Here is a 27,921-nt window from a genome sequence, read left to right as displayed (position 1 = left end):
AAGATGCTTTTTCTTTCTATTTACAATATTCTTCTTTGTTAAAAACAGCATCAAATAAATAAGGAGCTTTCTCAAAGTAAGGGAAACTAGAGTAATCACCATAGGTCATTTATTTGTTTCCTTTCTAATTGTCTTCTTAAGATAACGAACAAGTTAAGAGGGTTGAATATTTAACCATCTGTTTGAATTAGAATCAAACTAAAGCAGTTTTCTTCAAACTGGCACTCTCCAAACATCTTGAAAATGGATACATCATGAGAAACAATAATATAGTCAGCTGCCAGCCAAAGAATGTTGTATTTAATTTTAACTTCTACCTTCGTTTCATCATTTTTTCCTGCAGAGGGCTGCCGATGCTAGAGGGAAAAAAGGGAGAAAACTCAAAATAATCACTTTGCAGATTTGCCATATCTAGGAAGAAAAAAGAGGCCTTTATAGTGAGTGAATAGTATGCTAATTATTCACAGGCAGTATTGCTTCAGAAAAACCCAATAGATTTGTTCAAAACAATAACTATGCCTGTTGTTTCTGAAGCCATACCTTTATTAAACCATACAATCCAAAGGTTTTGGGGGGCACTTCAAGGAAACATGTAATGGAATAAGCATTAGATTTCTTGTATCTTAAATTCCTAGTACAGGTGTCCTGCGTGAGCAGGGGGTTGGACTAGATGACCTCCAAGGTCCCTTCCAACTCTGTTAATGTTACCAAATGCAGCCGTTACTGAATGTTGTTCCATTTCCGGCATAACCTGTGCTCTGGCCCTCTTTGATCTTGAGCAGGCACCGGTTCTTTTCACTTACTACTGCTGATCCTAACTGAGTGAGTCGGAAACAGATTAAAGTTTAGAAGAGTAGCTGGCAAGGTGGGTTGTAGTCTTTCAGTGTTCTACCCTGCCTTTAGGCCTTCACCAAAAGCATTTTAGTTGTGCCTAAGAATGCTGATTTATCTTTTGGTTTATCGTGCTTGCTTTATTCCATAATTGCAGTAGTTCTGTTTCTGCACCGTACCATTTTCCCCTTGTCTTTTTCACTTGCAGAAAACTAATCCCCATCTCTCTCACAGCCACATTTTCGCTTGGATCACAGTTCCAGTTAGGTTGCTTTTCATCTCAAATATACAAAACCCCTTGAATTGTGCTTGCAATCTGAGGATTACACAGGGAAATCCATGGGATTTACTATGGCAACCATTCATAAAGAGTTTGTCATTGCCTTCCCCCTGGGATTTTCTTGACATCCCAGTTTAGCCTGATGCCCTGGGATTTCCCCCTGTGACTTTCCATCAACCAGTTGCTTTCTCAGTAAGGAAGCTTACTTATTGTTTCCTTTGGATGTTGTATAGTTCTGGCCTCAAGCACAGAAGAACTTTCAACACATATATCCAGTAACAGAATACAAATTAAGGCAAGATTGTCCCTTTATCCCCAGTATAATTGCCAATCATATCACAAAGCCCACAAGTAATAACTTGCCTTGTTTATCTATTCTACATTGCTCCTCTCCCTTCTTCCCTCCCTCCCTCCCCCCCCTCTCCATTTTCACTAATTAAATAGCCTGTCTCATATATCTGGCAAAGTTAGCACCAGATCATGAAAATTACCATAATAATTTTTATTAGAATTGTCTATGATACAGGCTCTAAGATGAAAAAGCATATCTGCATTCCAGCTGATGCAAGAGGAAGAGGCTATTGATAGTTGTCAGGAAGGCAATATATCCACCTTAAGGTTTCAATTCTCTCGAGAAAATTGCCATTGCAATTTTTTTTTTAATCCTGCCTTTATTATTTTTATAAATAACTCAAGGAGACAAACATAGCTTCCTCCTCCTATTTTCCCCACAACAACAACAACCCTGTGAGGTGAGTGGGGCTGAGAGGAAGTGACTGGTCCAAAATTACCCAGCCGGATTTCATGCTTAAGTCAGGACAAGAACTCACAGTCTCCAGGTTTCTAGCATGGTCTCTTAATCATCATCTTTTAACGAACCCATCATCCCTTGCGGGGTGGAGTCTGGGCAACTGAATGGAGCATGGTCTCTTAATCAAATGACCAAACTGGTCTTTTAGTGTATTAATTAGCAAATATTATTTATAGGATGAATTGTCAGTATGTTTTTCAATAAACTGAACACATTCAATGTATTTTTCTTTCCTGAACATTGTGTTGATATCTCCAACCATTAAGCAAGTTATATACTAAAACAACATTGAGACACCTTTAAAAAAATAACAGCTAATATACGAACAATAAGAATACACCATTGTGTATTTATTATATTGAAATTTCCTGTTCACTCTATCAGTACAATTATTCTCCATATACTCGAAATCCATAGATACATGTGTAGTTTGGATGATGCCAATTAGTCAAGATCTTCAAGAGCATATATTTAAATTTATCTAAAGATGCTCCCTGAAAATAAAATAAAAGGATCAGGAACTGTGGAACACAAATATCAAAGTTACTAACCACCATCTATGCAATGTAGATTCTGCTTCTCTTCCCCACTCTAGTATATTAAGTTAAAATACATTAGCAAAGTGACATGGAAGTGGCTTAAATACAACAATTGGAAAAATTTTCCTACCAGCTTTTCAAGGAAGATTTGATAAGAGTTAGTAATATGACCATCTTAATCAGTTTTCTTTTGTTAGTTTGGATTTGAGTAAAAAATGACATCCAACTCTGGAGACATATCAAAGCCAGGTTGTAATTCATATACTCATGCTAAAAGAGAGAGAACGAATCAATTTCTTTTAGAATGTATCTGGATCTAAATCTGTAAAATTATATTGTTAGACGTGACTTTAAGTCTTGATGACCAGTGAACTCAAGCCTTAAAGAGGATAGATCTTTGTATGTACAATATACCTACCCAGAGGTATTTCATAGACTAAGAATGGTGTGGTACAAATTTGATAAAAATTATGGCCATCCAATCCTCTGGCCAGTATGGAAGTTTGAGCGGTCACCACGAAAAAAGATGCTGAGACTCTAGAAAGAGTGCAGAGAAGAGCAACAAAGATGATTAGGGGACTGGAAGCTTAAATGTGTGAAGAACAGTTGCAGGAACTGGGTATGTCTAGTCCAATATTTGAGAGGTTGTCACAGAAAGGAAATAGTTGACCTATTCTCCAAAGCACCTGAAGGCAGGCAGGAAGTAATAAATGGAAACTTGTCAAGAGGAGATACAACCTAGAACTAAGGAGAAATTTCCTAACAGTGAGAACAGTTAACCAGTGGAATGTCTTGCCTTCAGAAGTTGTGGGCGCTCCATCACTGGAGATTTGAAGAAGAGATTGGAAAGCCATTTGTCTAGAATGTTATAGGGGTCTTCTGCTTAAGCAGGGGGTTGAACTAGAAGACCTCCAAGGTCCCTTCCAACTCTGTGGTTCTGTATTCTTTGGATTTGATTTCCTAGATCATTTTATGCTTCTGTCATTTGTGATATTTAAAATTATTGATGAATAAGCAGGTTGAGCCTATGACTCAGTAGAGATTTAAGTACCAAATCAGGTTTCTAAATAATTTAGAAATTATAAACCTCAAACTCAACTCAGCCTTTTCTCTCTTTAAAACTGCAGTCTGTCTCCTTTGGTCCCTTTTACAGACCCATTCAGGAAACATAATATTTCACCATTGCAATGTTTCCTCAGTTTTCCTTTTCAGAATAGACCCAAGTGATATGCTCTAATCTTTTTAATGCTAAACGTTAGCTTCCTAGAAAAAGTTTTTAGCCTGTAAAATCTGTTCTATGAATGCTCATTTGTCATGTCCAAAATACAGATATTGCCTTAAACAAAATCCATGGTGATTTTCTACTATTCTCAAAATGTTATAGTAAACAAGGTACACACAAACAGAAGATCTTAGAGGACTCTGCTAGCATTTCTGAGTGTTTGTAAATAATCCATGAATCTGGATTTACTTACACTATATATTTTCTGAATATAATACTATAAGCAATCTAATTTTGCTGGGAGGATGTAGAGTCCTGAACAACTAAAAATATATTTTATATTGAGATGTCATATTTATTTCATTGGCTAAATCATTTTGTTTTGTTTTATTTGTTTGTTACAAATTTGTGTATTAGTTGTATTATATTTTTAATATATGCTGTTATATATTTGAAAGGGCATCTTCAGTAAGATGTAAATGCCTGCTAAGTTAAATGGATAATAACATTTTGACTTTTTTAACTTTTCAATTTTCCAGACTAGCTAACTGCCAGAATAAAGAGTTGCTTGTCAATTAAGTATAAATGTATAGTGATTTGCAATCTAAATTTAAACTATCTACAAATGGTATTTTTGAAATGTTGGTAATATTCTTCTAAATCAATACCAGCCTCATAAAAGAGTGCAGTGATTGTAGCTTTTACCCAGACATTTATAAAAATGACATTACACAAATGTGTGATAAAATGATTGTAAGACTCATTCTCAAATCTCTTTGGTTGTAGCTTTTACCCCTCTATATTCTGCAACCTACCTCTAATTTAAATGTTTGCAAAGGAAATCTATCCACTTTGTAGACAAATGATCCCAAAAATTGTCCTTCTTCCTTCTCAAAATCATTTTTGAATCCCTGAGAAAAGGCAAAAAAGAAAAGGTAGTGCAGAATCTAAGCAGCAGCATCTGTTAAAATTGACAATATGACAGACAGAGGCTCACAATGCACCTCTTGCCTCTTCTGAATGTGTATTCAAAAGGGTCAGAGTTTGCTTCCTGACAGCCTGACACTCTTCTTTGACCTCCCATGTGGATACCCCTGAATCCAAACTCTATGTGAAAAAGCAAAGACTTATTAGCTAAGCACCCATGCACTCTTAAAATGGCTCTATATATGTAGGCAGACATATAAAGAAGGACGGAGGAGGAGAGAGGCTTGCATTCAGATATGTGTTGTGTAAGCTGGAGATAATTTTAAGAACACTAAGGTTAGGAGTAGAACTTTTGAGACTGGTGTTGTGTGAAAGAAAGTACAAGTAGTCCTTGACTTACAACCACAATTGAGCCCAAAGTTTCTGGTGCTAAGCAAGAAATTTGGCCCTTTTTACCACCTTTCCTGCCACAGTTGTTAAGTGAATCACTGCAGTTAAGTTAGTAACACAGTTGTTAAGCAAATCTGGCTTCGCCATTGACTTTGCTTGTCAGAAAGGTGATCACATGACCCTGGGACACTGCAACCATCATAAAAATAAGTGTCTGAATTTTGATCATGTGACCCTGGGGATTCTGCAAGGCTCATAAGTGTGAAAAACAGTCATAAGTCACTTTTTTCAGTGCCATTGTAACCTCAAACAAAGTTACTAAACAAATTCTTGTAAGTCAAGAACTACCTCTTGACTTACTAAACTAAAGTTTATGTAAAGATACATTTTAAGTTTTGGATGGCGATAGGAAAACCTAAGTGGTTTATATTTATGTACAGCTATTACAGAGAGAGTTAGTGAGTTAGGTAAGACCATCAACTACATTGTTCAGAGCCAGAAGAGAAAAATAAAGTGAATTGAGAAAGGAAGTGATGAAAGCCGTGAGAAAATCAGTCTCATTAATAGAAGGTTTACTACACAGAATCATGTTTTTTAAATAAGGAGATAAAAGTTCCTCTGGTAATTATATCTTGAACTATTGCCCCTCAAGGGCAATAGATTAACAGCCACTGTATGCACCGTTGAATTCCAACAATATAGACTGGTATGAGACCATTTCTCTACCCAGGAAAGAGGAAACTTTCTAATAAATATAAATACTCACATAGACAGAAAAATTCTGTGGCGCACTAGTTATCTCTTCTGTATGAGAAACTGTCTTTGAAATATGTTCCAGGGCTACTGAAGTCGGACAGACAGCTTGAGACAATTTGATGACTACATAACCTTGAGATCCCTTCATGGCCCAGCAATTCCCAGGGGTATTATCCCGCTGAAAAACCAAACAGTCTATGACTATCAAAAAGCAGTAAAAGCAGGTCTTTTGATTTCTGAAAACTGTGTTTTGGTATTAACTAATTTTACAATCAAGTAATTATTGACTTTTATAATCAAGTCATTATTGATTAAGCCACCTAAAGCCAACGTCACAGTATTAGATCACGACTAAATTGATTGAACTTATTCAACTGTAATTCAGAAATTTCAAGGGAAGATTTGCAAAACTGATTTCAACGGAGCATAAATTCAAGTAATTTAATCCATCTTAAACTAAGTAGACATTTTAAGGATTTTTCATTGATTTTACCGAATATATATATATATATATTATATTTATTGGAAACTGCCTCCAGATGGAAATTCTGCATATCTACTCAGAAGTAAGTCTATTTAGCAGAATTTAGCACCAGCAAGGATGCTTAGGAGAAAAAAAGTGAAAGGGGAAAGGGGGGAGGGGGAGGGAGGGAGGGAGGGAGGAAGGGAGGAAGGAAGGAAGGAAGGAAGGAAGGAAGGAAGGAAGGAAGGAAGGAAGGAAGGAAGGAAGGAAGGAAGGTTTTCACATGCATGCATAGAAATTAATACAGGGACAGGTACTCAAAGATATAAAGAAAAGATCTGTGTTCTTTAGAGAAGGATGTGCATTCACAAAAAAGAATGGAGCATTCTTTTGAATAATGCATTTTGCATTTTGAATAATGCAAGACCAGATGTGGGATGAGGTACTAACTGTCCCAGTTTTTCTTGATACTATTATGTATTTTATAATGGGATCCCATGCAGCAAAATTTAAAGGCATGAGTCCTACCACCTTGAGATAAATAATGATTAGAAAATGAGTGGATCAACCTATTGACACTTGTGCCCAAAAGGTGCATACAGCTGTTAGCTCAGACTCCATAAATCTGATTCATTAATTTTATATCACTCAGCAATGTTTTATCTGACAATTGCCAGTTGGAGACATGTGAACTAGACTTCTTCTAGGTAGTGGAGAGAAACGCAATCAAAATCTTTCAGGGAGGTGGAAGAGAAAATATTATTATTAAGGAACCCTTCCTACCTCTAAAATCATATTTGGTGACCGCATATAATCCCAGCAGAACCCCAACATACAGACTTGTGCTCTTGTGTTAAAGCTGTTGCTGAATTTCACGACATGGGCACCTACAGTACATAAAAGAGGGAAGATTTCTCATCAAGAATTAAAAGGAGTCACAAAGACTGAACCAAAAAAAGGGATGCTAATCAGAGCAAGCCAATTAAGCTAAAAGTAAAGTATTGAACCTATGTATTAGAGCTTCAAGTGGTTTCAAATATGTATTGGTTCCCATATTTCATACTTTTCCACCCATAACATGAATCTATTGATCTGTTCCCTGCCAAATGACAATCCAGTCCCAATAGTGGGACAACATAACTAATTGCATGATGTCATTTCTGAGGGTGAGGGGTGTGTGTGGTAGGATTAAATTCATATTTTATCCTTCTGCCAAAACAGAACAAATGAGAAAATGCTATTGCAGTCATGCAAACGGAGCTTTAGAAAGAACACATGTTTTTGCCTATTTTTAAAGGTCCGATCCATGCTCCCATTATGCAGATTCTTGCCTCTCTCAATTTCTACACTTTAATCACAATGACATGGTGGTTACAAAAAAGGGACATAAATTGCAGAATTTGGGAAGCAGCAGATAGCTTTTAATGGGTTCCCTGGGATTCGTTCTGCAAACCAGTTGAAAATTTCCCCAAATATATTTGTAGAAAGATAAAGTTCCCCAGAGAGGGTCAATACTAACATTATTTTATATTTTATTTTATATTTTTATGAGGGGAACACTTGTGGTGGTACCTGAAGGAGCAACCAAAGTCAATCAGTTATAGCCAGTGGTGAAATCCATTTTTTTTTTACTACTGGTTCTGTGGGCGTGGCTTGGTGGGCATGGCAGGGGAAGGATACTGCAAAATCTCCATTCCCACCCCACTCCAGGGGAAGGATACTGCAAAATCCCTATTCCCGCCCCACTCTGGGGCCAGCCAGAGGTGGTATTTGCCAGTTCTCCGAACTGCTCAAAATTTCTGCTACCTGTTCTCCAGAACCTGTCAGAACCTGCTGGATTTCACTCCTGGTTATAGCCAAGTTTAAAATAACTGCAAGTCAGCACTGAGTTATTCACAAAATGAGCAAACACTGATTGGCCAGTGGGTCTTTTTTAAGCTCTAGACTCATCATAGACAAATATGTTTGCCTCATGTAGATCTGTAAGAAGATCTTGCTCTATAATAGATCTGTAAGAAGTTAATACATCCTCTTTTTTGCTGTATGTTTTCTAGGTCAGTTGGAAGTTGCTGTGAAACACAAAGCCAGTATGGTGTAGTGGTTAAAACATTGGACTAGCATGAAGGAGACCCACTTTCTAGCCCATCATCTGCCACGGAGGTTCATTAGATGACTTGGAACCAGCCATCTTCTCTCATCTCAGATTACTTGAAAGGGTTCTTATTATTGGGGGAGGGAGGGAGGGAGCCCTGTGTAAGGCAGACGTGACTCTTACAAAGAAATAGTAAATGCATATTGTAAAGCAAATTCCATAAGATTAAAGGCAACAAATGGCAGGATAGTTGTTCTCAGTCGGATGACCTTCAAGCATGTTGCTTCACAACTCCCATCATCCATTAAATACCATCTGGCATGTTCGTTTATCATGACAGGTGGGTGTTGTGATCTACCATCACTGAAGAGTAGCAGATTGATAAAGATGTCTTTAGAACATAATAGAGACAGAGGGCACTATATTATTAAGTAAGCCAAAGCCTACGGAAATGAGTTTGGGACTAGAGAGATTCACATAGATAATTCTTTCCCCAGCCCCTACATACATATACACAGAGTCACCAAAGGTGCCCAAGTTGCCTGTTGTTTCCTGTCACTCTGCTCTCTCCAGCCAAAGACTTCTATTTCTACCTGCTTGTTCTCTGACACTGTGCAATTTCTCTCCCATTCCCCACTCCCAATTTATGTACAATTCCTTACAAGTTTTCAGTGCCCCAACTGCAAGACAAACTTGTTCTGAGGCTGCCTGTCTTTCTGAAAAAGACAGAAAAGGTTAGAAGGGTGCATTACAGAAACCTTGTTGAATGTTCAGCTTACCTTCAGAGCTTAGTGCGTAGTCTTTCTTCCAAAAATGGCTGCTTTCATTTTGCGTGCTGCTCCCTTGCTCAAATATATGCTGTTGTGGAATGGGAAGGGAGGACAAATAGGAGAAAGGTCACTCTGCTGGATCACATTTTGTGGGGGTTAGGGAAGGGGATGGGAACTCAACTTGGGACCTAATCTAATAATGGGAAGGGAAACTGCTGTCCCTTTAGGCCAGTTCCCGACAGCTTTAGCTAGCATAACTGGGTTTGTGTTATGTTATAGCCCTAAATGGGGGAGGAGCAATCCAGTTCAGTGGTGGGTTGCTTCCGGTTCGGTCCGGTTCTTGTGAACCAGTAGTAATGGCAGAGGAGGCTCCACCCACCCTCCCCAACGTCATCACTGATGATCTGCACATGCACAGAAGCTTTTGTGCATGCGCAAAAGCGTGCACGGGTGCTCCCATTGCAAACCAGTAGTAAAGGTAAGTGGAACCCACCCCTTATCCAGTTGTCTATATATTATGTTCTATTGCCATAGATCTGGAAATACTCACTCCACAAAAGAATCATAAGAAGATATAGATTCGAGTAATATTTATGTATACAAGTAAACACACAGACATATGCTAATTTAGATAATAACAATGCTTCTAGAAAATGCCATAATGAGGAAAACATGGCCAAAGCATTTATGGGCCTGCTTAATTCTGCTACCAAAGTGCTGATGCTTTGCAGGACAAATTCAAGCTTCTTCTTTGCTTCTTTCATAGAAAGAAGCATCTTTCATTTTTTCCACTTTTAAATCAAACATGTACCTTCCTATACATGATGCTTTCAAACAGATGAATATCTATCCAGAGGCCAGGCTAATTCTGTAAGCCCATCCATCATAACTGTGGGGAAGACAGTTTGAAATGCAAACTGTTGATATGTCAATTGAAAAAAGAACATAACAAAATAAAAACCTGAACCAAAACAAGACAAAGAAAACAAACCCTGGAGCATGAGAACTGATTTGCTCAAGCATCTGAAAGATTACAAAACAGTAAAAGAAGGAAGGTTTAGGATTATATAGAGTGCATGATTGGTACTGGCTAGATATCATATGATTTCATATAGGAAGTCCTTAGAAATGGTAGGATTTCTATTGATGTTCCTGATGGAGGGGAATCTGATAAAATATCATATTTATAAATATCAGTTTATCAAGGTCTGATAAAAATAGTGTATCATATTGATTTATGCTGGTACATTTTTTATGTATGAACTAAATCAATTATTTCAGTGATTGCTAGGCCTGAAAAACAGTGGAAAACAATATTGGGCAGAAGCATGATTGTATTACTACTAAAAGCAAAAATGTATTTGGCAAATTACATAAACTAACCTTCTGGGTCTCCCAATGTCCATGGATATTTTCAAGGGCATCTACGAGAGTCTGGAGTCCTACAACTTTTTGACGGAAAGATCCAATCTGTTTGTGGAGATGCTGCTGAAGGGCCTCATTCTGGCGACTAGGCAGAAAAGAGCAAAGACACTCAAAGTAAGTTATCTATCACACTAGGCTACATTAAACCTAGACCAATTGTGGAGTGAGGCTGTTGCTTGGAGTTACACTTCAGACTCCAAAGGAAAGATTGCATGTCTGCTTGGAAACAGAATCATTTTTTTTCTGAGGGAGGGAGGGAAGGTCATGTAGAACATTAGGTTTTAATTTCAATTCTCTGATACTCAGGTTTTACCCAACAGTGTGTGTGATATGTGCATCTGTGTTTGTGTGTATATAGCTGCTCACCATCTGAGCTGGATCAAAACACTAGTCGGGGCAAGGAAATTTAAACAAAATTGCTCCTGCTTTATCGTATCTGCACCATAGTCATGATCCAGGCAGAAATGTCTGTTCCTGTTATTCTGGTTATATGGATCATAAGCAAACCTACCATTAAAAATCATAAGCACAATTGCTAAGAGTAGCTGCTGCTGAAAAACTGAATGTTCTTAGATTTAGAAGAACACCACCAGAGGTGGCATGGATATTTGTGGTACAAGAAAGTCAAGGTTATCATTATGTTAGACATGCCACATTGAGAATATAGAATAGATACCAACCCAGATTGTGCCTGAAAACACCTTTGTGGCTGTCAGTACAAAAAGCATTTTATAAATGAGGAATAATAGGCCAACACAAATGGCTAACCTATCATAAATTATTAGAATTTTGTCAAGGAAAATGTAAAATAAAATCAAGAGAAGAACAGGTGGCAGAGAATATAGTTTGCAAAGTCTCCTTATTTATAGTTATCTGAAAGATTTAAAGTAGACAAAAGAATTTGTGGTTTTGAATATTGTAAGACTCAAATAGAATTGTATACAAATGATGAAAATATAACTGCTAAAATGTATAAACATTAAATGAAGTGTGAAACAGAAGAACAAGTAAAAGAACATGTGATAAAGTGGGCTAAAAATTTTGGTTATAGTGTACAGATGGAACAATGGAAAATAAGTGGTTGAAAGGATTGAAATTTACACTGTTGTACACTTAAAAGATATTTTATAAAATTATAACCACAATTGCATGTATGAAAACATCATGACCAATGTCATGATGTTTTCATATATGAGCTAAGGGTTTATTGATTGGCATATTGCTCTATGTAGGACAAAATTATACCAGATAATACACCTGAAATCATTCTATTTAAAAATTACATTTATTCCTAAATTCCAAAAATATGAACTTCATCAAAGATTGTATATATTGTACATTCCCTGCTGAGCACTCAATTTCCTACAACTTTCTGATATTTTGTTGAGAAAACATTTAGGGCTTCTTCCACAAAGCAAAAGAAACCTGTTTGTACTTCTGATTTTTTTCATTCCTAACAAAAAGAGGTCACTGTTAAAATATTCTTTTATTCTATGTAGAATCTGCCACACATAAGAGACTCATTCATTTCTCTTTCATCTCTAATTTAGCAAGCCTGCTGTTGACGATATCCAGAACATTATGACGTCTATATCTCATTCAGAGACCTGAAAAATATCTATAATAGGAGAACTTTTTTTAAAAAAATAGAAAATAAATCACCAGCACTGGAAGGCTACTATCAGTAAAAATCATCTTTTTTTTTAAGCTTAAGAAAAACTTAAAGTCAGCCCACATTCCATTAAGTTCAAAATCACCTAGAGTTACAGCAGCTTTGCTGGGCAGGAATTTTGGGAATTCCAGACAAGTGAAAAAGTGGAAGAGATCAGACTGGGAAAAACTGAGAAACAGATTCTGGTCTTTCCCTCTGCTAACTCTTCTACATGGATAGGATAGCTTTATTAAATACATTTATAGGGGGTAGGGTTCCTCTTCACTATTTTTTTTCTTTCATCACTTTTCTTTCACCATTTAAAAAAAGATTTTGGCTGAGGCTGAATGATTAAGCGTTCCAATTAGCATGTTTCCAAATCTTTATGGGCAGTTCATTAATTAAAAACATCTTTTTACCTTAATTGCATCTTCATGATCTGCTTGAAAATATCAGAAGTGCAAAGGCCAGACATAAAACCTAGAAGGAAACATGAATTTCATTAAGCCCCTATTCAGAATTATTCAGTAGAACATTATGTCACTTAACAGCTGCAAATATGACATGTTTTGAGTTCTATTTCAAATGAGATACAGGTAGTCCTTGACTTACGACCACAAATGAGCCCAACATTTCCATTACTAAGCAAGACAGTTAAGTGAGTTTTGCGCCATTTTATGACCTAAAGAAGATTGAAGTCAATTTCCTTTCTATTTTCTTATGGTTGGGTAGAAGAAAGCAGTCTTTAATAAGAGAGCTAGGAACAGATTGACAATATTATTGGGCATAATTAACTTTTAATGGGAATTCCTTGGAAGAAAGACTCAGCCAGTGAGTTTGCTAAAGTATCTCCCCTCCTGGCTTTTAACAAATATCACAAAACTGAATTCAGTTGCTTGTATTCTATAGAGAAACATCCAGAAAATGAAGTAGGTATGTGTATCTGTGACTTCTCAAGATCTCAAAGGCTTCCTGATGTACAGCGGAGATAGATATGGTCAGCCATAGGGCATACATACAGTACACAATACACACACACACACACACACACACATCATCATCATCATAATCTTAGCCATTGACTATCCACTGCAGGATGAAGGTCTGTTATATACTGTGTTTCTCTGAAAATACGACCTACCCCAAAAGGAAGTCCTAGTTTGATTTTTACACATGCGCCCAATGTAAGTCCTACCCCCAAAATAAGCCCTAATTAAGACCCTATCCACTCCAGGGTGCACTGGTAAAAATTAAGCTGGGGTGGCGGTGGGTGAGGTGGAGCTGCCCTACTCATACCTTCGGACAGTTGCAGCCAGGTCTCACATACCCTGACACCTGCCTTGCCGGACCATTTCTTCTGCAGCTGGCAAGGCCTGCAAGGCTTTTCTAAAGGCCTCTGCAGCTAATAACAGAGCTCCGGATCGATCTGCAGAGGCCTTCAGGAAAGCCTTGCTGGCCTCAGAAGAAGTTCCTGAAGGCCTCTGACAGCAGAAAGGAGGCCGGGGGCAACGCATGCACACATGCAGGTGAGGTGAGTCAGTGGATTCCACCCCTCCCTGAAAATAAGACCTGGTGCCTTTTTTGGTGGGAAAAAATATATAAGACAGGGTCTTATTTTTGGGAAACTTGGTGTGTGTTATAGCCATATAGCCATATATATGGAGATATGGAGATATAGATATAGATATAGCTACACACACACACATCTTTATATATATATATATGCCACTCTCTTTTTGGGTAAGCAATGCCTTGCAAGGTATGGAAAAGGTGTAAGACAAAGTGAGCAAAAGAAATTTTTAAAAATGGGTAAAAAAAGAAATAGCTAAAAATAGCTTTAAAAAGAAACTAGCTAAAACTAGTTTCTCTCAACTCTATTGACTGCATCTCTCAATTAGTTTCTCATCTTAGAAACTGTCCTTGCTTCCACCAAATCCATATACTATTTTTGTACATGTTCTGTTCTTTGATCTCTTCATCAGTCTCTGAGGATCTCCTGAGCTCTCTTCAACTCTCAATTTATTCATGCATACTTTGTGACTCAGTCCTCATTCACGCTCTCTATATCATCAATTCACCTCAATACACATACTTCATTTTTATTCATTCTTATTCAGCACATGTTCGCCCTGGCCATAGTCCTACTGTACTGGGCATTTTAGGGCCCATGGGCCACATCTGATCCTTTAGCTGTCTCAGTCCAGCTTGTGTGAGATCAATTACAAAATTAGAAATCAAATGTAAATAAGTGCACTGCAGAGGGGGAGATAAGAAGCTGAGTCAGGTCCAGCTCTGCATAGTCACTATGTACTCCTTCAGTCAGCTGGAAGCTGTGGGAGAGACAAGTGTTTTTCTGTGCCTACAGAGTGCTCGCCCCTTTCATTCAACTCACTTGTTGTCCTGCTCCAATTCATACACATACATACACACCAAGGAGAATTCAAGGGATTTTATTGATGCTTTCCAAGTCTTTCCAAGAGTCTTCTCCAGAAAATCCCCAGTCCAGTGACAAGGCTGACCACCCCCCCAAAAAAAAAAAACAATTCCTAGCTCAATTTCTGAATGACTCCAGCATAAATCCACAAAGCTGGGACAGTCCTCAAGGCAAGACAAAATAGAAGCAAGGCAAGGTACAAACACCACTGTCCGGGCTCTGGAGAAACAGGGTTCAAGCAAAGGCAAGTCCGGGAGGTATGTCCAAGAGTCAAGCATGAATTCAGGGTCTAAAATCCATGGTCAGAGTCAGGAAGTTCAACTAAGACACTGACAAGCTCTAGGCACCAAAATGGATGTGTTGTTCCCAGCGTCATTCCCCTCTTCCCACTGCGCTAAATAGCCGGTGCCCAGTGTAGTCCATCAAGAGGGGCAAGGCTGCCACTTTGCAAGTAGCCAGGCTGACCTCTGTTGTCTCTTCTCCACCTTGAGTGCTCTTCTTTCAGGTTAAGTAGTGCTGTCTGTTCACTAGCATAATAGCATAATAATAACACTAGCATAATAATCCTACCAGCAGACAAGGGAAACGCCACGGTGGTTATGAACACATCTGACTACCAAACCAAATTAACCAACCTACTCCAAGACTCCACATACAAACCCCTAAACACAAAACCCACCACCTACCTGGAAAAAACCACTAGATCCAAAATAAAAGCCTCCCCCATCAGTGAAGAGATCCAGCAAAGAATCATTCCCAGAGAGAAATCATCCAGATGCCCTAAGCTCTATGGTCTCCCCAAGATACACAAAGAAGGAACCCCACTTAGACCCATAGTCAGCTCCATAGGCTCACCTCTACAAAATCTAGCCAAATTTCTCGCCAAACAACTACAGCCCTATGCAGAATCCATCAACTTACATGTAAAAAACTCATTCCAGTTCATAGAGATAATAAAGAAACAAAACTTACAGCCCAGTGACCTACTCGTGAGCTTTGATGTCATATCCCTCTTCACCCAAGTGCCAATCAAAGAAGCCTTGACAGCTGTCCAAAACAAATATAACCCCCCCAAGCACATCCTAGATCTGACCAACCACTGCCTATCCAACACATACTTCATCTATAATGGACAAAAATACAAACAAATAGAAGGAGCGCCCATGGGATCACCCCTCTCACCTGTCATTGCAAACCTCTACATGGAACACTTTGAAACCCAAGCTCTAGAAAAATCTGATCACAAACCCAAACTCTGGCTCAGATATGTAGACGACACCTTCATAGTCTGGCCACATGGGAAAGAAAAACTGGACAACTTCCTCACACACCTCAACAGCCTACACCCCAAAATACAGTTCACCATGGAAACAGAAGCGAACAACCAACTTCCCTCCCTGGATGTCTTAGTCTACAAAAAATCCAATCTACCAGAAAAAAACACACATAAACCACTATCTGCACGCACTCTCACACCACCACCCAGCACAGATCAACTCTGTAGCCAAGACACTCATCTCCAGAACAAAACGCTTAGCTGACGAACAACACCTAAAAACCGAACTACACACTCTCACTAATGTACTAACATCCAATGGATTCCAAAGAAATAAGATCACCAACCTAATCCAAAAAGAAACCCCCACTAAAATTCAAGACAGAGAACAAGAAAACGGCAAAGCCCTCCTCCCATACATAAAAGGCACCACAGACAGAATCAGCAAGATCCTCCACAAACACAACATCAAGACAGCATTCTGCACAAACCGAAAAATATCCACCATCCTAAGAAACCCCAAAGACAAAATTGAGTTAGAAAATCAAGGAGTATATGAAATCCCTTGCACCGCCTGCCCCACCACATACATCAGACAGACCAACAGAAGAATAAGTGCATGCATTGAAGAACACAAGAACTCAGTTAGAAAAGAGGAACCAACTTCTTCCCTGGTCCAACACCTCAAAGCCAAGGACATGATATTGACTTTAAAAAGACCAGAACTATCGCCAAAACTGAACACTTTAACAACAGAATAATCAGAGAAGCCATCGAGATAGAAAAACGTCCACACAGCATGAATAAACGAGATGATACTTCCCGCCTGCCAGCCATTTGGAAACCCGCCCTTATTGACAAACGAGTCCCTAACACAAAGAATGACACCAGACCCACACTCACGAGAGCCACACAGGATGTAACCACCACACATCCACGCAGAAAGAAGACTCAAACCCACACTGATGATCAAGCACGACCACGGACCAGAAGCCAGACCACAGCTGCATCATTAGCCACTTTAAACCCCTCCAATCCATACATGAAACAGACTGACACCCAACATGAAGAGATGGCACGGCCACGAACACGAAGCCAAACAACAGCAACACAGCTCATCAGCTCAAATCCCCCTGCTACTCAGACTAATCCGAGCACAACCAAGCCCCCACCTAAATAGAACACACACCCAGCCAATCAGAGCACAGCCAACCCCCCTTCCAATCAGAGCACAGCCAAACCCCCAACCAATCAGAACACACCTCCACCCAATCAGAACACAGCCAAGCTCCCACCCAATCAGTTCACACCCCCACTGGCAGTTAAAAGGAAGAAACAGCTGCGATCACACACATTGCTCCTAGAAGCATGAAGCCGAGAACACCAGCCTGAAGATGACGAATGAGACTTTGTCGAAACGTTGCCAAGACACCTCCAATTTTACGCGGGAGAAAACCCGAATAACCAAAGACCTACATACAAACACCCGTGAAAACCTCAGAAAACAAATATATATATATATATATATATATATATATATATATATATATATATATATATATATATATATATATATGTATATATATGTATATATATATATATGTATATATATATATATATATATATATGTATATGAATATGTATATATGTATATATGTATATATGTATATATGTATATATTTTGTATTGATCAGGAACAGGAATATATATATATATATATTCCTGTTCCTGATCAATACACTTCTAGTGTCACTGAAGTGTTCCTTACACATTTATCCATAGAGGGGCCTGGTGGCTCAGCAGACTGATAGCATTGTGATTAACACCAGCTGTCTGCAATTACTGTAAGTTCAAATCTCACCAGGCTCAAGGTTGACTCAGCCTTCCATCCTTCCTAAGGTAGGTAAATTGAGGACCCAATTTGTGGGGGGAATAATAAATATACAAAAGTATGAAGGCTATTGCTTAACGCATTGTAAGCCGCCCTGAGTCTCCGGAGAAGGGCGGCATATAAATCAAATTATATATATATATGAAATAAGCAACAGGCTGTCACACATTGTTATCAAAATAAAGGTCATGCTAGACTAGAGGAAGATTGGTAAGTAAACACTAGCTCAGCTTAGTTATACAGGTACAAGCAGGAAATAGCCTATCCCAACATAGAACCTGAATTATGCTTTCATTTCCAATGTTGGCTATCGCAGGGAGGAAGCTCAGACTAATGAAAGCAGCCTTGCAACATCATGGTGCAGCTATGTGTGCGCGCACTGTGATGTCAACATGCATGCCCAAAAGGAGACAAAACTTGCAGTACAATACTGCAACGCTGTTTTGGCCATTCTGATTCTGTTGCTATTGCTGTCTTTTTCCTTTCGTTCTGCGCAATCAGGTAAAGGAATCAACCAGAATTCAGTCTCACTTTTCTCCATTTTAGGATTATCATTTATTCCTAATTTGGTGTGATAAACAAGCTAGAGATCATGATCTAAAATAAAACCTTGTTTCGTTTCCAAACAAGCAAACTAGAAACCCAGGATTATTTAACTAGTTTCTTTAACAAACTATAATTCGTTTTAAATTACAGAGCCTCCTGTTTCATTCATAATAACAGGACAGGGATTGTGAAAGCATCATGAAGTTCTGGTTTATATCTCTTTCCAGTTATGGAGAAAGAGGAGCGGGAGGAAGAGTGCTTTAGGTGAATTCCTTTCCTTTCTAGGTCTGCATGGAATTGTTATTTATTATCCTGTGTAAATGCTGACAGAGCTAAGTTTATACATGACACAATACTCAGAGGATCAGGGATCTGGGTCATCAGGGTCATCTAACGCAAGATCTTACTCAGTGCAACATCCACTGGAACATTTCTGATAGATGACCATTCCGCCTTTGTTTGAAGATTCCATCAAGCCTTGAAACCATTGTCTACAAAGCCCAATGGCTGGTTTCGCGCAACATGCTAAGAGGTCAAACCAACTAAATCCCATGATTTCCAAATATGTTGGATGAACCAAACCCCCAAGTTATTCCATACTAAGATCTACCAGGCTTCCAAAATACAGTATATGTATAATGAATTCACCTGGTTATTTAAATAAAAACATCATGAAATTTCTTTAAGTGAGATTCTCTAATACAGAGGAAAATTAGAAGAAGTCAATCCCATGCTCGGGATTGATTTTAAAACAGTCAACACAAGAAGCACCATTGAAGAGACAAGGTCCTCGAAGAGTTTCTCCTTTCCAGTAGTCTTAATGTCATCTACATTTTTCACATGCAGGGGGAAAATTTTTTTTTCTGAAATTGTCAACAAAACAAAAATGTATTTAGGCTAGCTTGTTAAAGCACTCACCCCAAAAGATGCCCACGATGAATATTAGTGTTATACAAGCCAACACCTTCACGAAAGGCCTCCAATGTTTCTCTGAGGAAAGGAAAGCAGAATGAAATGGAGCATTAATACAAAGTGAGGATTTGTTCTGTACTGTAAATGAAGATTACACACAACCAAAGGATACAAAGATTTACAGACAATAGATATGCAGCCCCCTGGATGAACTGCCTACCTCCCAACAACAATTGAAGAATTTGGAAATAAACAGGAAAGTCATCCTTGTTCTGACCTAGGCTTCCTGAGTCAGTAAAACACATGAGTAGTCCCAAAAACCTCTTTTATTGCAACAGCTGTGAATTCTGTTCAATCACAGATGAGTCCCAAATAGTTGTAAAGAGTCCTTTGGGATAAGGCTGATAATCACCCACCTTTATCTCCCTTGTGCCTTTGCTCCTCTTTTAAGTCTTATGAAAGGGGCCAATCATCTCCAAGCCCTACTCCCAAGTCGTCCCTTTTGTTTTAACTGTTCTTGCTTTCTGGCAGCTCTGCGCATGTGCACACTGGGAACAAGCTCCCCCTGTTCCTCTGCCTCGCTGAGGTCCAACTCTGGAGGCTCTGGAGGCAGCACGTACCTCCCAGATGGCCCTTTCTCTGCCTCCAACACAGGGCCCTCATCCGAGCCTTCCCCAGACTCCAGGACTGGCCCATGTTCCTTCCCAACTGCCTCACTGTCTGATTCTGCTGCCAGCTCTGCAGGCCGCTGGCAGACCACAACAATCCTACAGAAGTGGGAGGGGTGTGGTTTTTTTAAAGAACGTGTTTATTCCAATATAATTAGGAGCAATAGAGGTACTCTGAGGCTTAACCAGGTTAATTCTCACATGGCAGTAATCACCTTAATCCTGATAATCATTACCAGTTTATAGGTATTGCAGCTTTGAAATGTTTTTCAATAATCTGACTAATTTGTAGTTTTTGAATCTAATGATAAATCCACAAAAGAAGCTCCAGCAAATTAACTAGATGTGAAGAAATGCACGCCAGTTAGTGGGCGTGAAAGGTTTGATAGGAAAAGGTTTCTGAACATGTGAGAATGCTCATATAACTCCTGAAAGTAGCACATTGCCCGGCTATTCTGCATAGCTGCTGCCCAACCCTGCAACGGATTTCAAAGCTTCCCTTAGAATCTGATGCACTGCACAGCCCTGCTAGTTAGATTTACTGCACATTCTTACACAAGCCGACCCCCACTATATTCATTGAGAATGAGGATAGGATTCCAGCCTCATGAAGTAAGCCTAGGCACATCTCGTCAGAGCTTCAATGAGATCTGTTTTCTAAGGAAGCACAAAATATAGCTAGACTAGTCCTTGACTCATGACAACAGTTGAGCCCAAACATTCTGTTGCTAAGCGAGATATTTGTTAAGTCAGTCATGCCCCATTTTATGACTTTTCTTGCCACAGTTATAAAGTCAGTCACTGCAATTGTTAAGTTCATCATACAGTTGTAAATGAATCTGTTTCCCCATTGACTTTGCTTGTCAGGTCGTATGACCTGATCACATGACCTTGGGACACTGCAATCATCATAAATATGAGTCAATTGTCAAGCAACTAAATTTTGACATGTGATCACAAGCATGCTGAAACGGTCATAAGTGTGAAAAATGGTCAAAAGTCACTTTTTTCAGTGCCGTTGTAACTTCAAATGAACTTTTGTAAGTTGAGAACTACCTGTAAAGAAGTGAAGAGAGGTTTGCCGGAGAGAGTTCTTTGGCATCACAATAACTTTTTGATGCAGTGCTTTAAATGGTAATTTAATGAATTCCTCAATCTCACTGCATTTTCTATAATTAGCAAAGCATTACTAAAGGCGGTAGGGCTCTTACTTCTCACTTTAAGAAAACAATAAGACACTGAGCTTGTCGATTGAAAGGTTGGCAATTCAGTGGTTCGAATCCCTAGTGCCATGTAATGGAGTGAGCTCCCGTTACTTGTCCCAGCTTCTGCCATCCTAGCAGTTCGAAAGCACGTAAAAAATGCAAGTAGAAAAATAGGAACCACCTTTGGTGGGAAGGTAACAGCGTTCCATGCACCTTTGGCGTTTAATCATGCCAGCCACATGACCACAGAGATGTCTTCGGACAGCGTTGGCTCTTCGGCTTTGAAACGGAGATGAGCACCGCCCCCTAGAGTCAGGAACGACTAGCACGTATGTGCAAGGGGAACCTTTACCTTTACCTTACTAAAGGCAGCAACCCAGCTCTTGAGCAGCTGCCAGTTCTCTAATCTCTTGGCAAATCCCATAAATGGCAGAGGCCATTTTCCCCAGGGCTCCAACAAACTCCTGTAAATTTAGAACCACCATTAAAATTCCTATCCAAGACTGATATTACATCAGGATTGCTCCAGAGCAATCTAGAGGAATGCAGGTTCTATTCATGGCACTGCTCACTGCCCATGTCCGCTAAGTATATTGGAAGTTGATAATAGATGGAGGTCCACCAAGAGGGCAACATGTTGAGATATCAGCCCCGATTGCAGTTCTAGGAATTTTGTGCCATGAGGAAAATGCTTCTAAGGGTACAGTCCTTTAGTTTAGTTCATTATCTGTGGTCTAAATTCAGCAGAGCATAAATGTATGAGTAGAACTAGAGTCAGGTTCAAAAAAGACAAGAGATGCTTATTAAAGAAGCCACATACAGTACTCCAAGAGAACGATTGAATGTTTGAGTTTTCTATTCTTATGATTGGGGAAAGGAGGAGAACACAGTTTTCTTCCTACAGAAACTAAACTAAAAGTGAAAACATGAGTCTTCCAATGTAAGGAAAGCAAAGAAGAGGCAGTATGAGGAACAGAGAGGGAATCATTTCTACTATCCCTATTTCTAATTACTCTAAAGTTGGCCAAAAAGATTTTTAAAAGTGTGAAGAGATTATGCTTCTGGAGCATTATGGAATATTTTCTTCATCCCAGGAATATTTTGTTCCTTCTAAAGAAGAATTCTACTCTCTTCCCAGGTGATTTTTTCAGCCAAAGCTGTCTCTATCATTAGGTAAAATGAGGGCAATCACCTGCATGGGTTAATTTGGAATATGGATTTTATTTTATTTATTTTATTTTTATTAAATTTGTATACCGCCCTTCTCCTGCTGGACTCAGGGCGGTGCACAGCCAAAAATAAAAAACATTCCAATACAAAATTTAAATTTTTTTAAAAGAATTACACAACTTTGGCCCAAAATTTAAAACATCCCAACTAAAACCCATAGACAATTAAAAATCTAACCTCTCAAAAGGGGGGGGGATTTACGCCAGCCCTGCTTGGTGGAAAACAAAAGTTTTAGGGCACAGCGAAAAGCCCGGTAAAAGTCTGGTATCATGCGTATCTCCGGGGTCAAATCGTTCCAGAGGTGCTGCCACAGAGAAGGCCCTCCCCCTGGGGGTCGCCACCCGACACTGCCTGGCTGACGGCACCCTGAGGAGTCCCCCTCTGTGGGTGCGTACTGGCCGGTGGGAGGCTATCGGCGGCAGAAGGCAGTCCTGCAAATACCCAGGTCCTATGCCATGGAGCGCTTTAAAGGTGGTAACCAACACCTTGAAGCGCACCCGGAAGACCAGTGGAAGCCAATGCAGCTCACGCAGGAGAGGCATCACATGGGAGCGCCCCCTCGCTCCCATAATCTCCCGCGCGGCCGCATTCTGCACCAGTTGGAGACTCTGTGTGCTCCTCAAGGGGAGCCCCATATAGAGAGCATTGCAGTAGTCCAGGCGGGATGTGACGAGTGCCTGAGTGACTGTGTGTAAGGAGTCCCGATCCAGAAAGGGATGCAACTGGCGAATCGGCGAACCTGATGAAAAGCCCCCCTGGCCACGGCCATCATATGCTCTTCTAAAGACAGCCGTGCATCCAGGAGGACACCCAAGTTACGAGCCCTCTCCGTGGGGGCCAATAACTCGCCCCCAATAGCCAGTGATGGCACCAGCTGGCTATATCAGGACGCTGGAAGCCACAGCCACTCGGTCTTGGAAGGGTTGAGTCGAAGCCTGTTACTCCCCATCCAGATCCACACAGCCTCCAGGCACCGGGACACTACTTCAAGGGCATCGTTGGGATGGCGTAGGATGGAGATGTACAGCTGAGTATCGTCAGTGTACTGATGGAACTCCACCCTAAAGCCACATGATCTCGCCCAGCAGCTTCACATAAATGTTGAACAGAAGGGGCGGGAGGACCGACCCCTGCGGCACCCCACAAACAAGGCGCCTCGGGGTCGACCTCTGCCCCCTGCCAACACCGACTGCGTCCGGTCAGAGAGATAGGAGGAGAACCACCGCAGAATGGTGCCCCCCACTCCCAACCCCTCCAACCGGCGCAGCATGATACCATGGTCGATGGTATCAAAAGCGGCTGAGGGATCTAACAGGACCAGGATAGAGGAACAACCCCTATCCCGAGCCCTCCAGAGATCATCCACCAACGCGACCAATGCTGTTTCCGTGCTGTGCCCAGGCCTGAAGCCGGACTGGAGCAGATCCAGATAGACAGCTTCATCCAGGTACCCAGGAAGCTGTCGCACCACCACACTCTCAATAACCTTCGCCACCAAGGGAAGGTTGGAGACTGGACAGTAGTTAGTTCTTGATTTACAAAGTGCATTTAGTGACCATTCAAAGTTACAAAATGTCAATGAAAAAAGTGAGTTAAGACCATTTTTCACACTTACGACCGTTGTAGCATCCCCATGGTCATGTGATCAAAATTCAGATGCTTGGAAATTCACTTATATTTATGACGGTTGCAGTGTCCAGAGGCCATGTGATCCCCTTTTGCAACCTTCCGACAAGCAGAGTCAATGGGGAAACCAGTTTCACTTAACAACTAAGTTATTAATTTACCAGCTGCAGTGATTCACTTAACAACTGTGGCAAGAAAAGTCGTAAAGTGGGTCAAAACTCACTTAACAAATGTTTCACTTAGCAACAGAATTTTTGGGCTTAGTTGTGGTCATAAGTCAGGTAGTCCAGGACTGTACAGATAGTCCTCAACCTACAACACTTCATTTAGTGACCATTTGAAATTAAAATGGCACTGAAAAAAGTGACTTATGAGAGTTTTTCACACTTATGACCATTGCAGCATCCCCATGCTCACATGTTCAAAATTTAGACGCTTTACACTGACTCATGTGGTCAAGGAGTCATATGATCCCCTTTGCAACCTTCTGGGAAGCAAAGTGAATGGAGAAGCCAGATTCATTTAACAAACCTTGTTACTAACTTAACAACTGCAGTGATGCACTTAATAATTGTAGCAAGAAAGGTCAAAAAATAGGACAAAATTCATTTAACAACTGCTTCTCTTGGCAACAGAAATTTTGGGCTTAACTGTGGTCATCAGTCAAGATTTGCATGTATTTCATAGGGCAGCTAGCTGTTTATTGCCTGAATTGTTATTAACTGAATTTTCTCCCACAAAGAGGAAGATGAAGTTTTAAATAGTTTTGAGCACACTTTGGTTGTGGAGAAAACAGTATTTCCCTCATTTCAAGCTGCCGGATATCTTGGGCCAATCCTTTTTTTAGAGATGCAAGGAAAATGTGTTCATGTCTAACATACCTAGAATAAGTGGCTGCTGAACCTGGTACACTGTGATGTTAGCAATAGGTTCCACCAAGCGGGGAGTTTCAAAACAATGCTGGATAATGAAAGAACTCTGATCCAACAGGTCTTTACCTATGGGAGACAAATGAACATGATTAACATTGATAAGGTACATTGCTTGCCAGCACAGCAACCAAGAAGGAAGAGTCAGAGACAAAAAGTCCTAGACCCGTTTCTGAAAACCATCAGCAATCACCATCCTGCAATGATGGAATGAAAGGTCTAACCCAGGAAACCTGTCTTCTGGTCACTTCTCAATAGAGGCATCCTATAATATTCTACTTGCTAATATTGTTACTGATTGAGCAAGAGATTGTCTCTATGTACCTAGAAAAGAATATCTACAGAACACCAATGTCAAAAATCAGAATGGCAGCCATGTCATTCTGCCCTTTTATATATGTCACAACAGTCATTAAAAAGGCACAAGGGCTTCTATCACCCAGTCACCCAGTCATTGCCCTCTTCTTTACCTTTTTGACCCCTCCCCCTTATCCATGGATTTCCCTTTGCATAGAAACCTTCTGAAGGGCATGCTCTCCATTTCCTAATCTCCAAGCCTGGATTGACAGGCAGCTGTCTAGTGCACTCTTGATTTAGAGGGAACGTGCCTGCACTTTCATGCAGGATGAAAGATGGCCAAAACTGAGAATACTTCACCAAATTCAGAAAGGTTGAAGCCAAAGGTTGACCTTCTCCCATCAAAATGAAGGGGATTTGCAGATGTTTAAATTTGTGCACAACAAGAGTTAATCAACCTTAAACACACTTGACAACATGAACACAGTGAAGTCACAATGGAAAGCTTACTCTTTCATGCATGAGTCCCAATGTCAAACACAATAGTTTGAGTCATGGAATTGCACGTTTTGTTACTTGCAATTACCACCACCCCACCAGTGGTGGGTTTTGCCCGGTTCGGGCAAGCCAGTAGTAGCGATAGTGAGCTGAGAGCAAACCAGTTTGCTCCAACCGTCAGCTGGGCCCTCCCGCCTGCCCCTGCACTATACCTACCTATATTTGTTTGTTTTTAGCCCAGCTGATAGGCACAGCAGAGCGTATTGCTGCGCCTCAGCTGTTCTGAAATGCAATACGCTTGCACAGAGCGCATGTTTGGTGCAAAGCACGTGCACGAAGCAAACTGGTTGCTACACCAGTTGAAACCCACCACTGCACCCCACCTGTTCCCTTCCATAAATATCTCTGGTCAATCTTATACTTTTCCTGGTCCTTTGCAGGTGAACTGCATTGTAAATATACTTAGTCATTATTACAATATATCTTACATATATTTTCCCAGTGGAAAATCAGGATAAATTTTGAGCTGATCCTGAACACAAATACAACATTTCAGTGTTCAAAGAAGGCAGAATGATGCTCTTACTATTATGATCTTAGCTGAGGGATCTCAGCAAGGAGGGCTGGAGAGCCAGGTGAGAAGCCAGCGTTCCTCTCATCTGACTCCTCCTGGCTTTAGCGGCTGGATGAGCTGTTTTCTTTTTGGCCTTGATGGAAGCCAGAAGGTCTGCTTTCCACTGCTTCTGCATTGCTCTGATGGTGCTGACAAACTGCAGCTGGGAAGAGCTGCTCTATAAGCCCAAACCAAGCTCATGTGAGAGGTGAAGTCCTGAGCACTTAGGTACAAAGGACCAAGGCATAGCCGCTGGCACAGCCACTGATGGACCAATTGCATCCACTGCTAGATCATATTGCCTTTAAACAGTGCTATAACCCCTGATAATTTTCAGCCTTGATTGGGTAACATGCTCTCCAAAGGGCCTCCTTTTATTCCCCTTGGAAACTTCAGATGGTACAAAATGTGGCAGCTGCTTTGCTCCCTGGAATAACGTATCCTGTAGGGACCATGTGATGCCAGTTTTGAAAAGTCTACACTAGTTGCCAATTTGTTTCTAAGTACAATAGGCTTACTATTTTTAATGTCTTAAAGTGCTTGGCCTGGAATCCCTGAGACATTTTTTCCAATGCCCATTCAGATCATCTGGAAGACTCCAATAATGTCAGCCATCCTGTTTGATCTCCAGGAGATGAACCTTACCCCACAGCTGCCCCACATACATGGAACCAGTGGTGAAATGCAAACTTTTTTGCTACCGATTCTGTGGGCGTGGCTTGGTGGGTGGGTGGGGGTTATGTGACTGGGTGGGCGTGGCCAACATTTTTTTACTTTTTACTTTTTTACTGATTGACAATCAACTGTGCCGCGCAATTGTCGGAACCTTTTTTTTTTTTTTACTTTTTTAAAGCATTTTTTTATTACCAGTTCGAGCGAACTGGAGCGAACCGGTAGCATTTCATCCCTGCATGGAACTCCCTTGCAAACGCAATCCAGAAATTACATCAATACTGCCCTTTAACGGGGCTCCAAAAATATTCCTGTCATTGCTAATTTTTTTTCCCAAAATGATATGTTAATTGTATTTTTAACATAAGATTGCATATTTATATTTGTCTGTAAGATTTTGGACATATTGTATGCTACTCGGGGATTTCAGAGATAAATGGTCTATAAATTATATCAGTAATTGAATGTATTTTTCTCTGCTTGACATTATTACAAATCCGGAGGTAGCTAGGAAAGAGAGCAACCAAGGCCTCGCTTCACTTGGTCAGTGAATACACTCACTACAGCAAGGCTGTGACGCGTCTTCAGATCTGCAGCTTTTTGTGTCCCAACTACTCTGGCTCCAGGCCTCCTGCCATGTTTTCTTCTCCGGCTCTTCTTGTAGAACAAGAGAACGGCGCTTCCTGCGAATTTTTTTGAAAACCCTGACAAGGAGAGAATATTCAGATCAATATTCATTAGAGAGCAGCCAGATGCTTCCCCCTGTGCAATTCTGGGGCATGGCCACCAAGAGAAAGCTAGAGAATTTTTCAAAAATACTTTAAGTTGCATAAGTGAAGATTAAAAACATTAGTTGTCTGGTACAATTTGACATCTAGGTTGAATCTTATGAGAAGCAAATCCAAGCTTTTACACTGGGAGAACTCCACACAACTCCAGTGTACAAAGTATTTTATTGTGGCTTCAA

The 27,921-nt window shown here is 40.2% G+C and overlaps 1 protein-coding gene and 1 long non-coding RNA gene across 4 annotated transcripts; one reads left to right on the top strand and one right to left on the bottom strand.

The window, feature by feature from the left end:
- Positions 1-89: 89 nt before the first annotated feature.
- Positions 90-27,654, bottom strand: LOC117674517 (SUN domain-containing protein 2-like). Of its 3 annotated transcripts, XR_015731185.1 has the most exons (11): positions 27,516-27,654; positions 24,827-24,943; positions 19,223-19,294; positions 12,577-12,637; positions 10,465-10,591; positions 9,091-9,169; positions 7,003-7,106; positions 5,767-5,934; positions 4,499-4,594; positions 2,880-2,998; positions 280-356 (listed from the first exon to the last, which is right to left on the bottom strand). XR_015731185.1 is itself a non-coding variant. In XM_034432556.2 (10 exons), exons 4-10 carry the CDS (start codon positions 12,630-12,632, stop codon positions 171-173), a joined length of 816 nt encoding a protein of 271 aa, XP_034288447.2. In that variant the 5' UTR covers positions 12,633-12,637; positions 19,223-19,294; positions 24,827-24,943; positions 27,516-27,654; the 3' UTR covers positions 90-170. The 3 variants fall into 3 exon arrangements, 2 of the variants coding, with proteins under 2 accessions (XP_034288447.2, XP_087738256.1); XM_034432556.2 differs by lacking the exon at positions 2,880-2,998 and having other exon boundaries at positions 90-356; XM_087882130.1 differs by lacking the exons at positions 280-356; positions 2,880-2,998 and adding an exon at positions 2,252-2,416.
- Positions 8,274-12,197, top strand: LOC148116617 (uncharacterized). Its single transcript, XR_015731186.1, has 2 exons — positions 8,274-10,620; positions 12,057-12,197. It is a non-coding gene; the product is annotated as an uncharacterized LOC148116617 (long non-coding RNA).
- Positions 27,655-27,921: the final 267 nt, after the last annotated feature.

This window comes from Pantherophis guttatus, chromosome 1, assembly GCF_059756535.1.
Source record: "Pantherophis guttatus breed Tessera chromosome 1, ASM5975653v1, whole genome shotgun sequence".
Lineage (NCBI taxonomy): Eukaryota > Metazoa > Chordata > Lepidosauria > Squamata > Colubridae > Pantherophis > Pantherophis guttatus.
The sequence above is the reverse complement of the archived record's forward strand: the minus strand, read 5'-3'. Positions and strand labels throughout refer to the sequence as shown.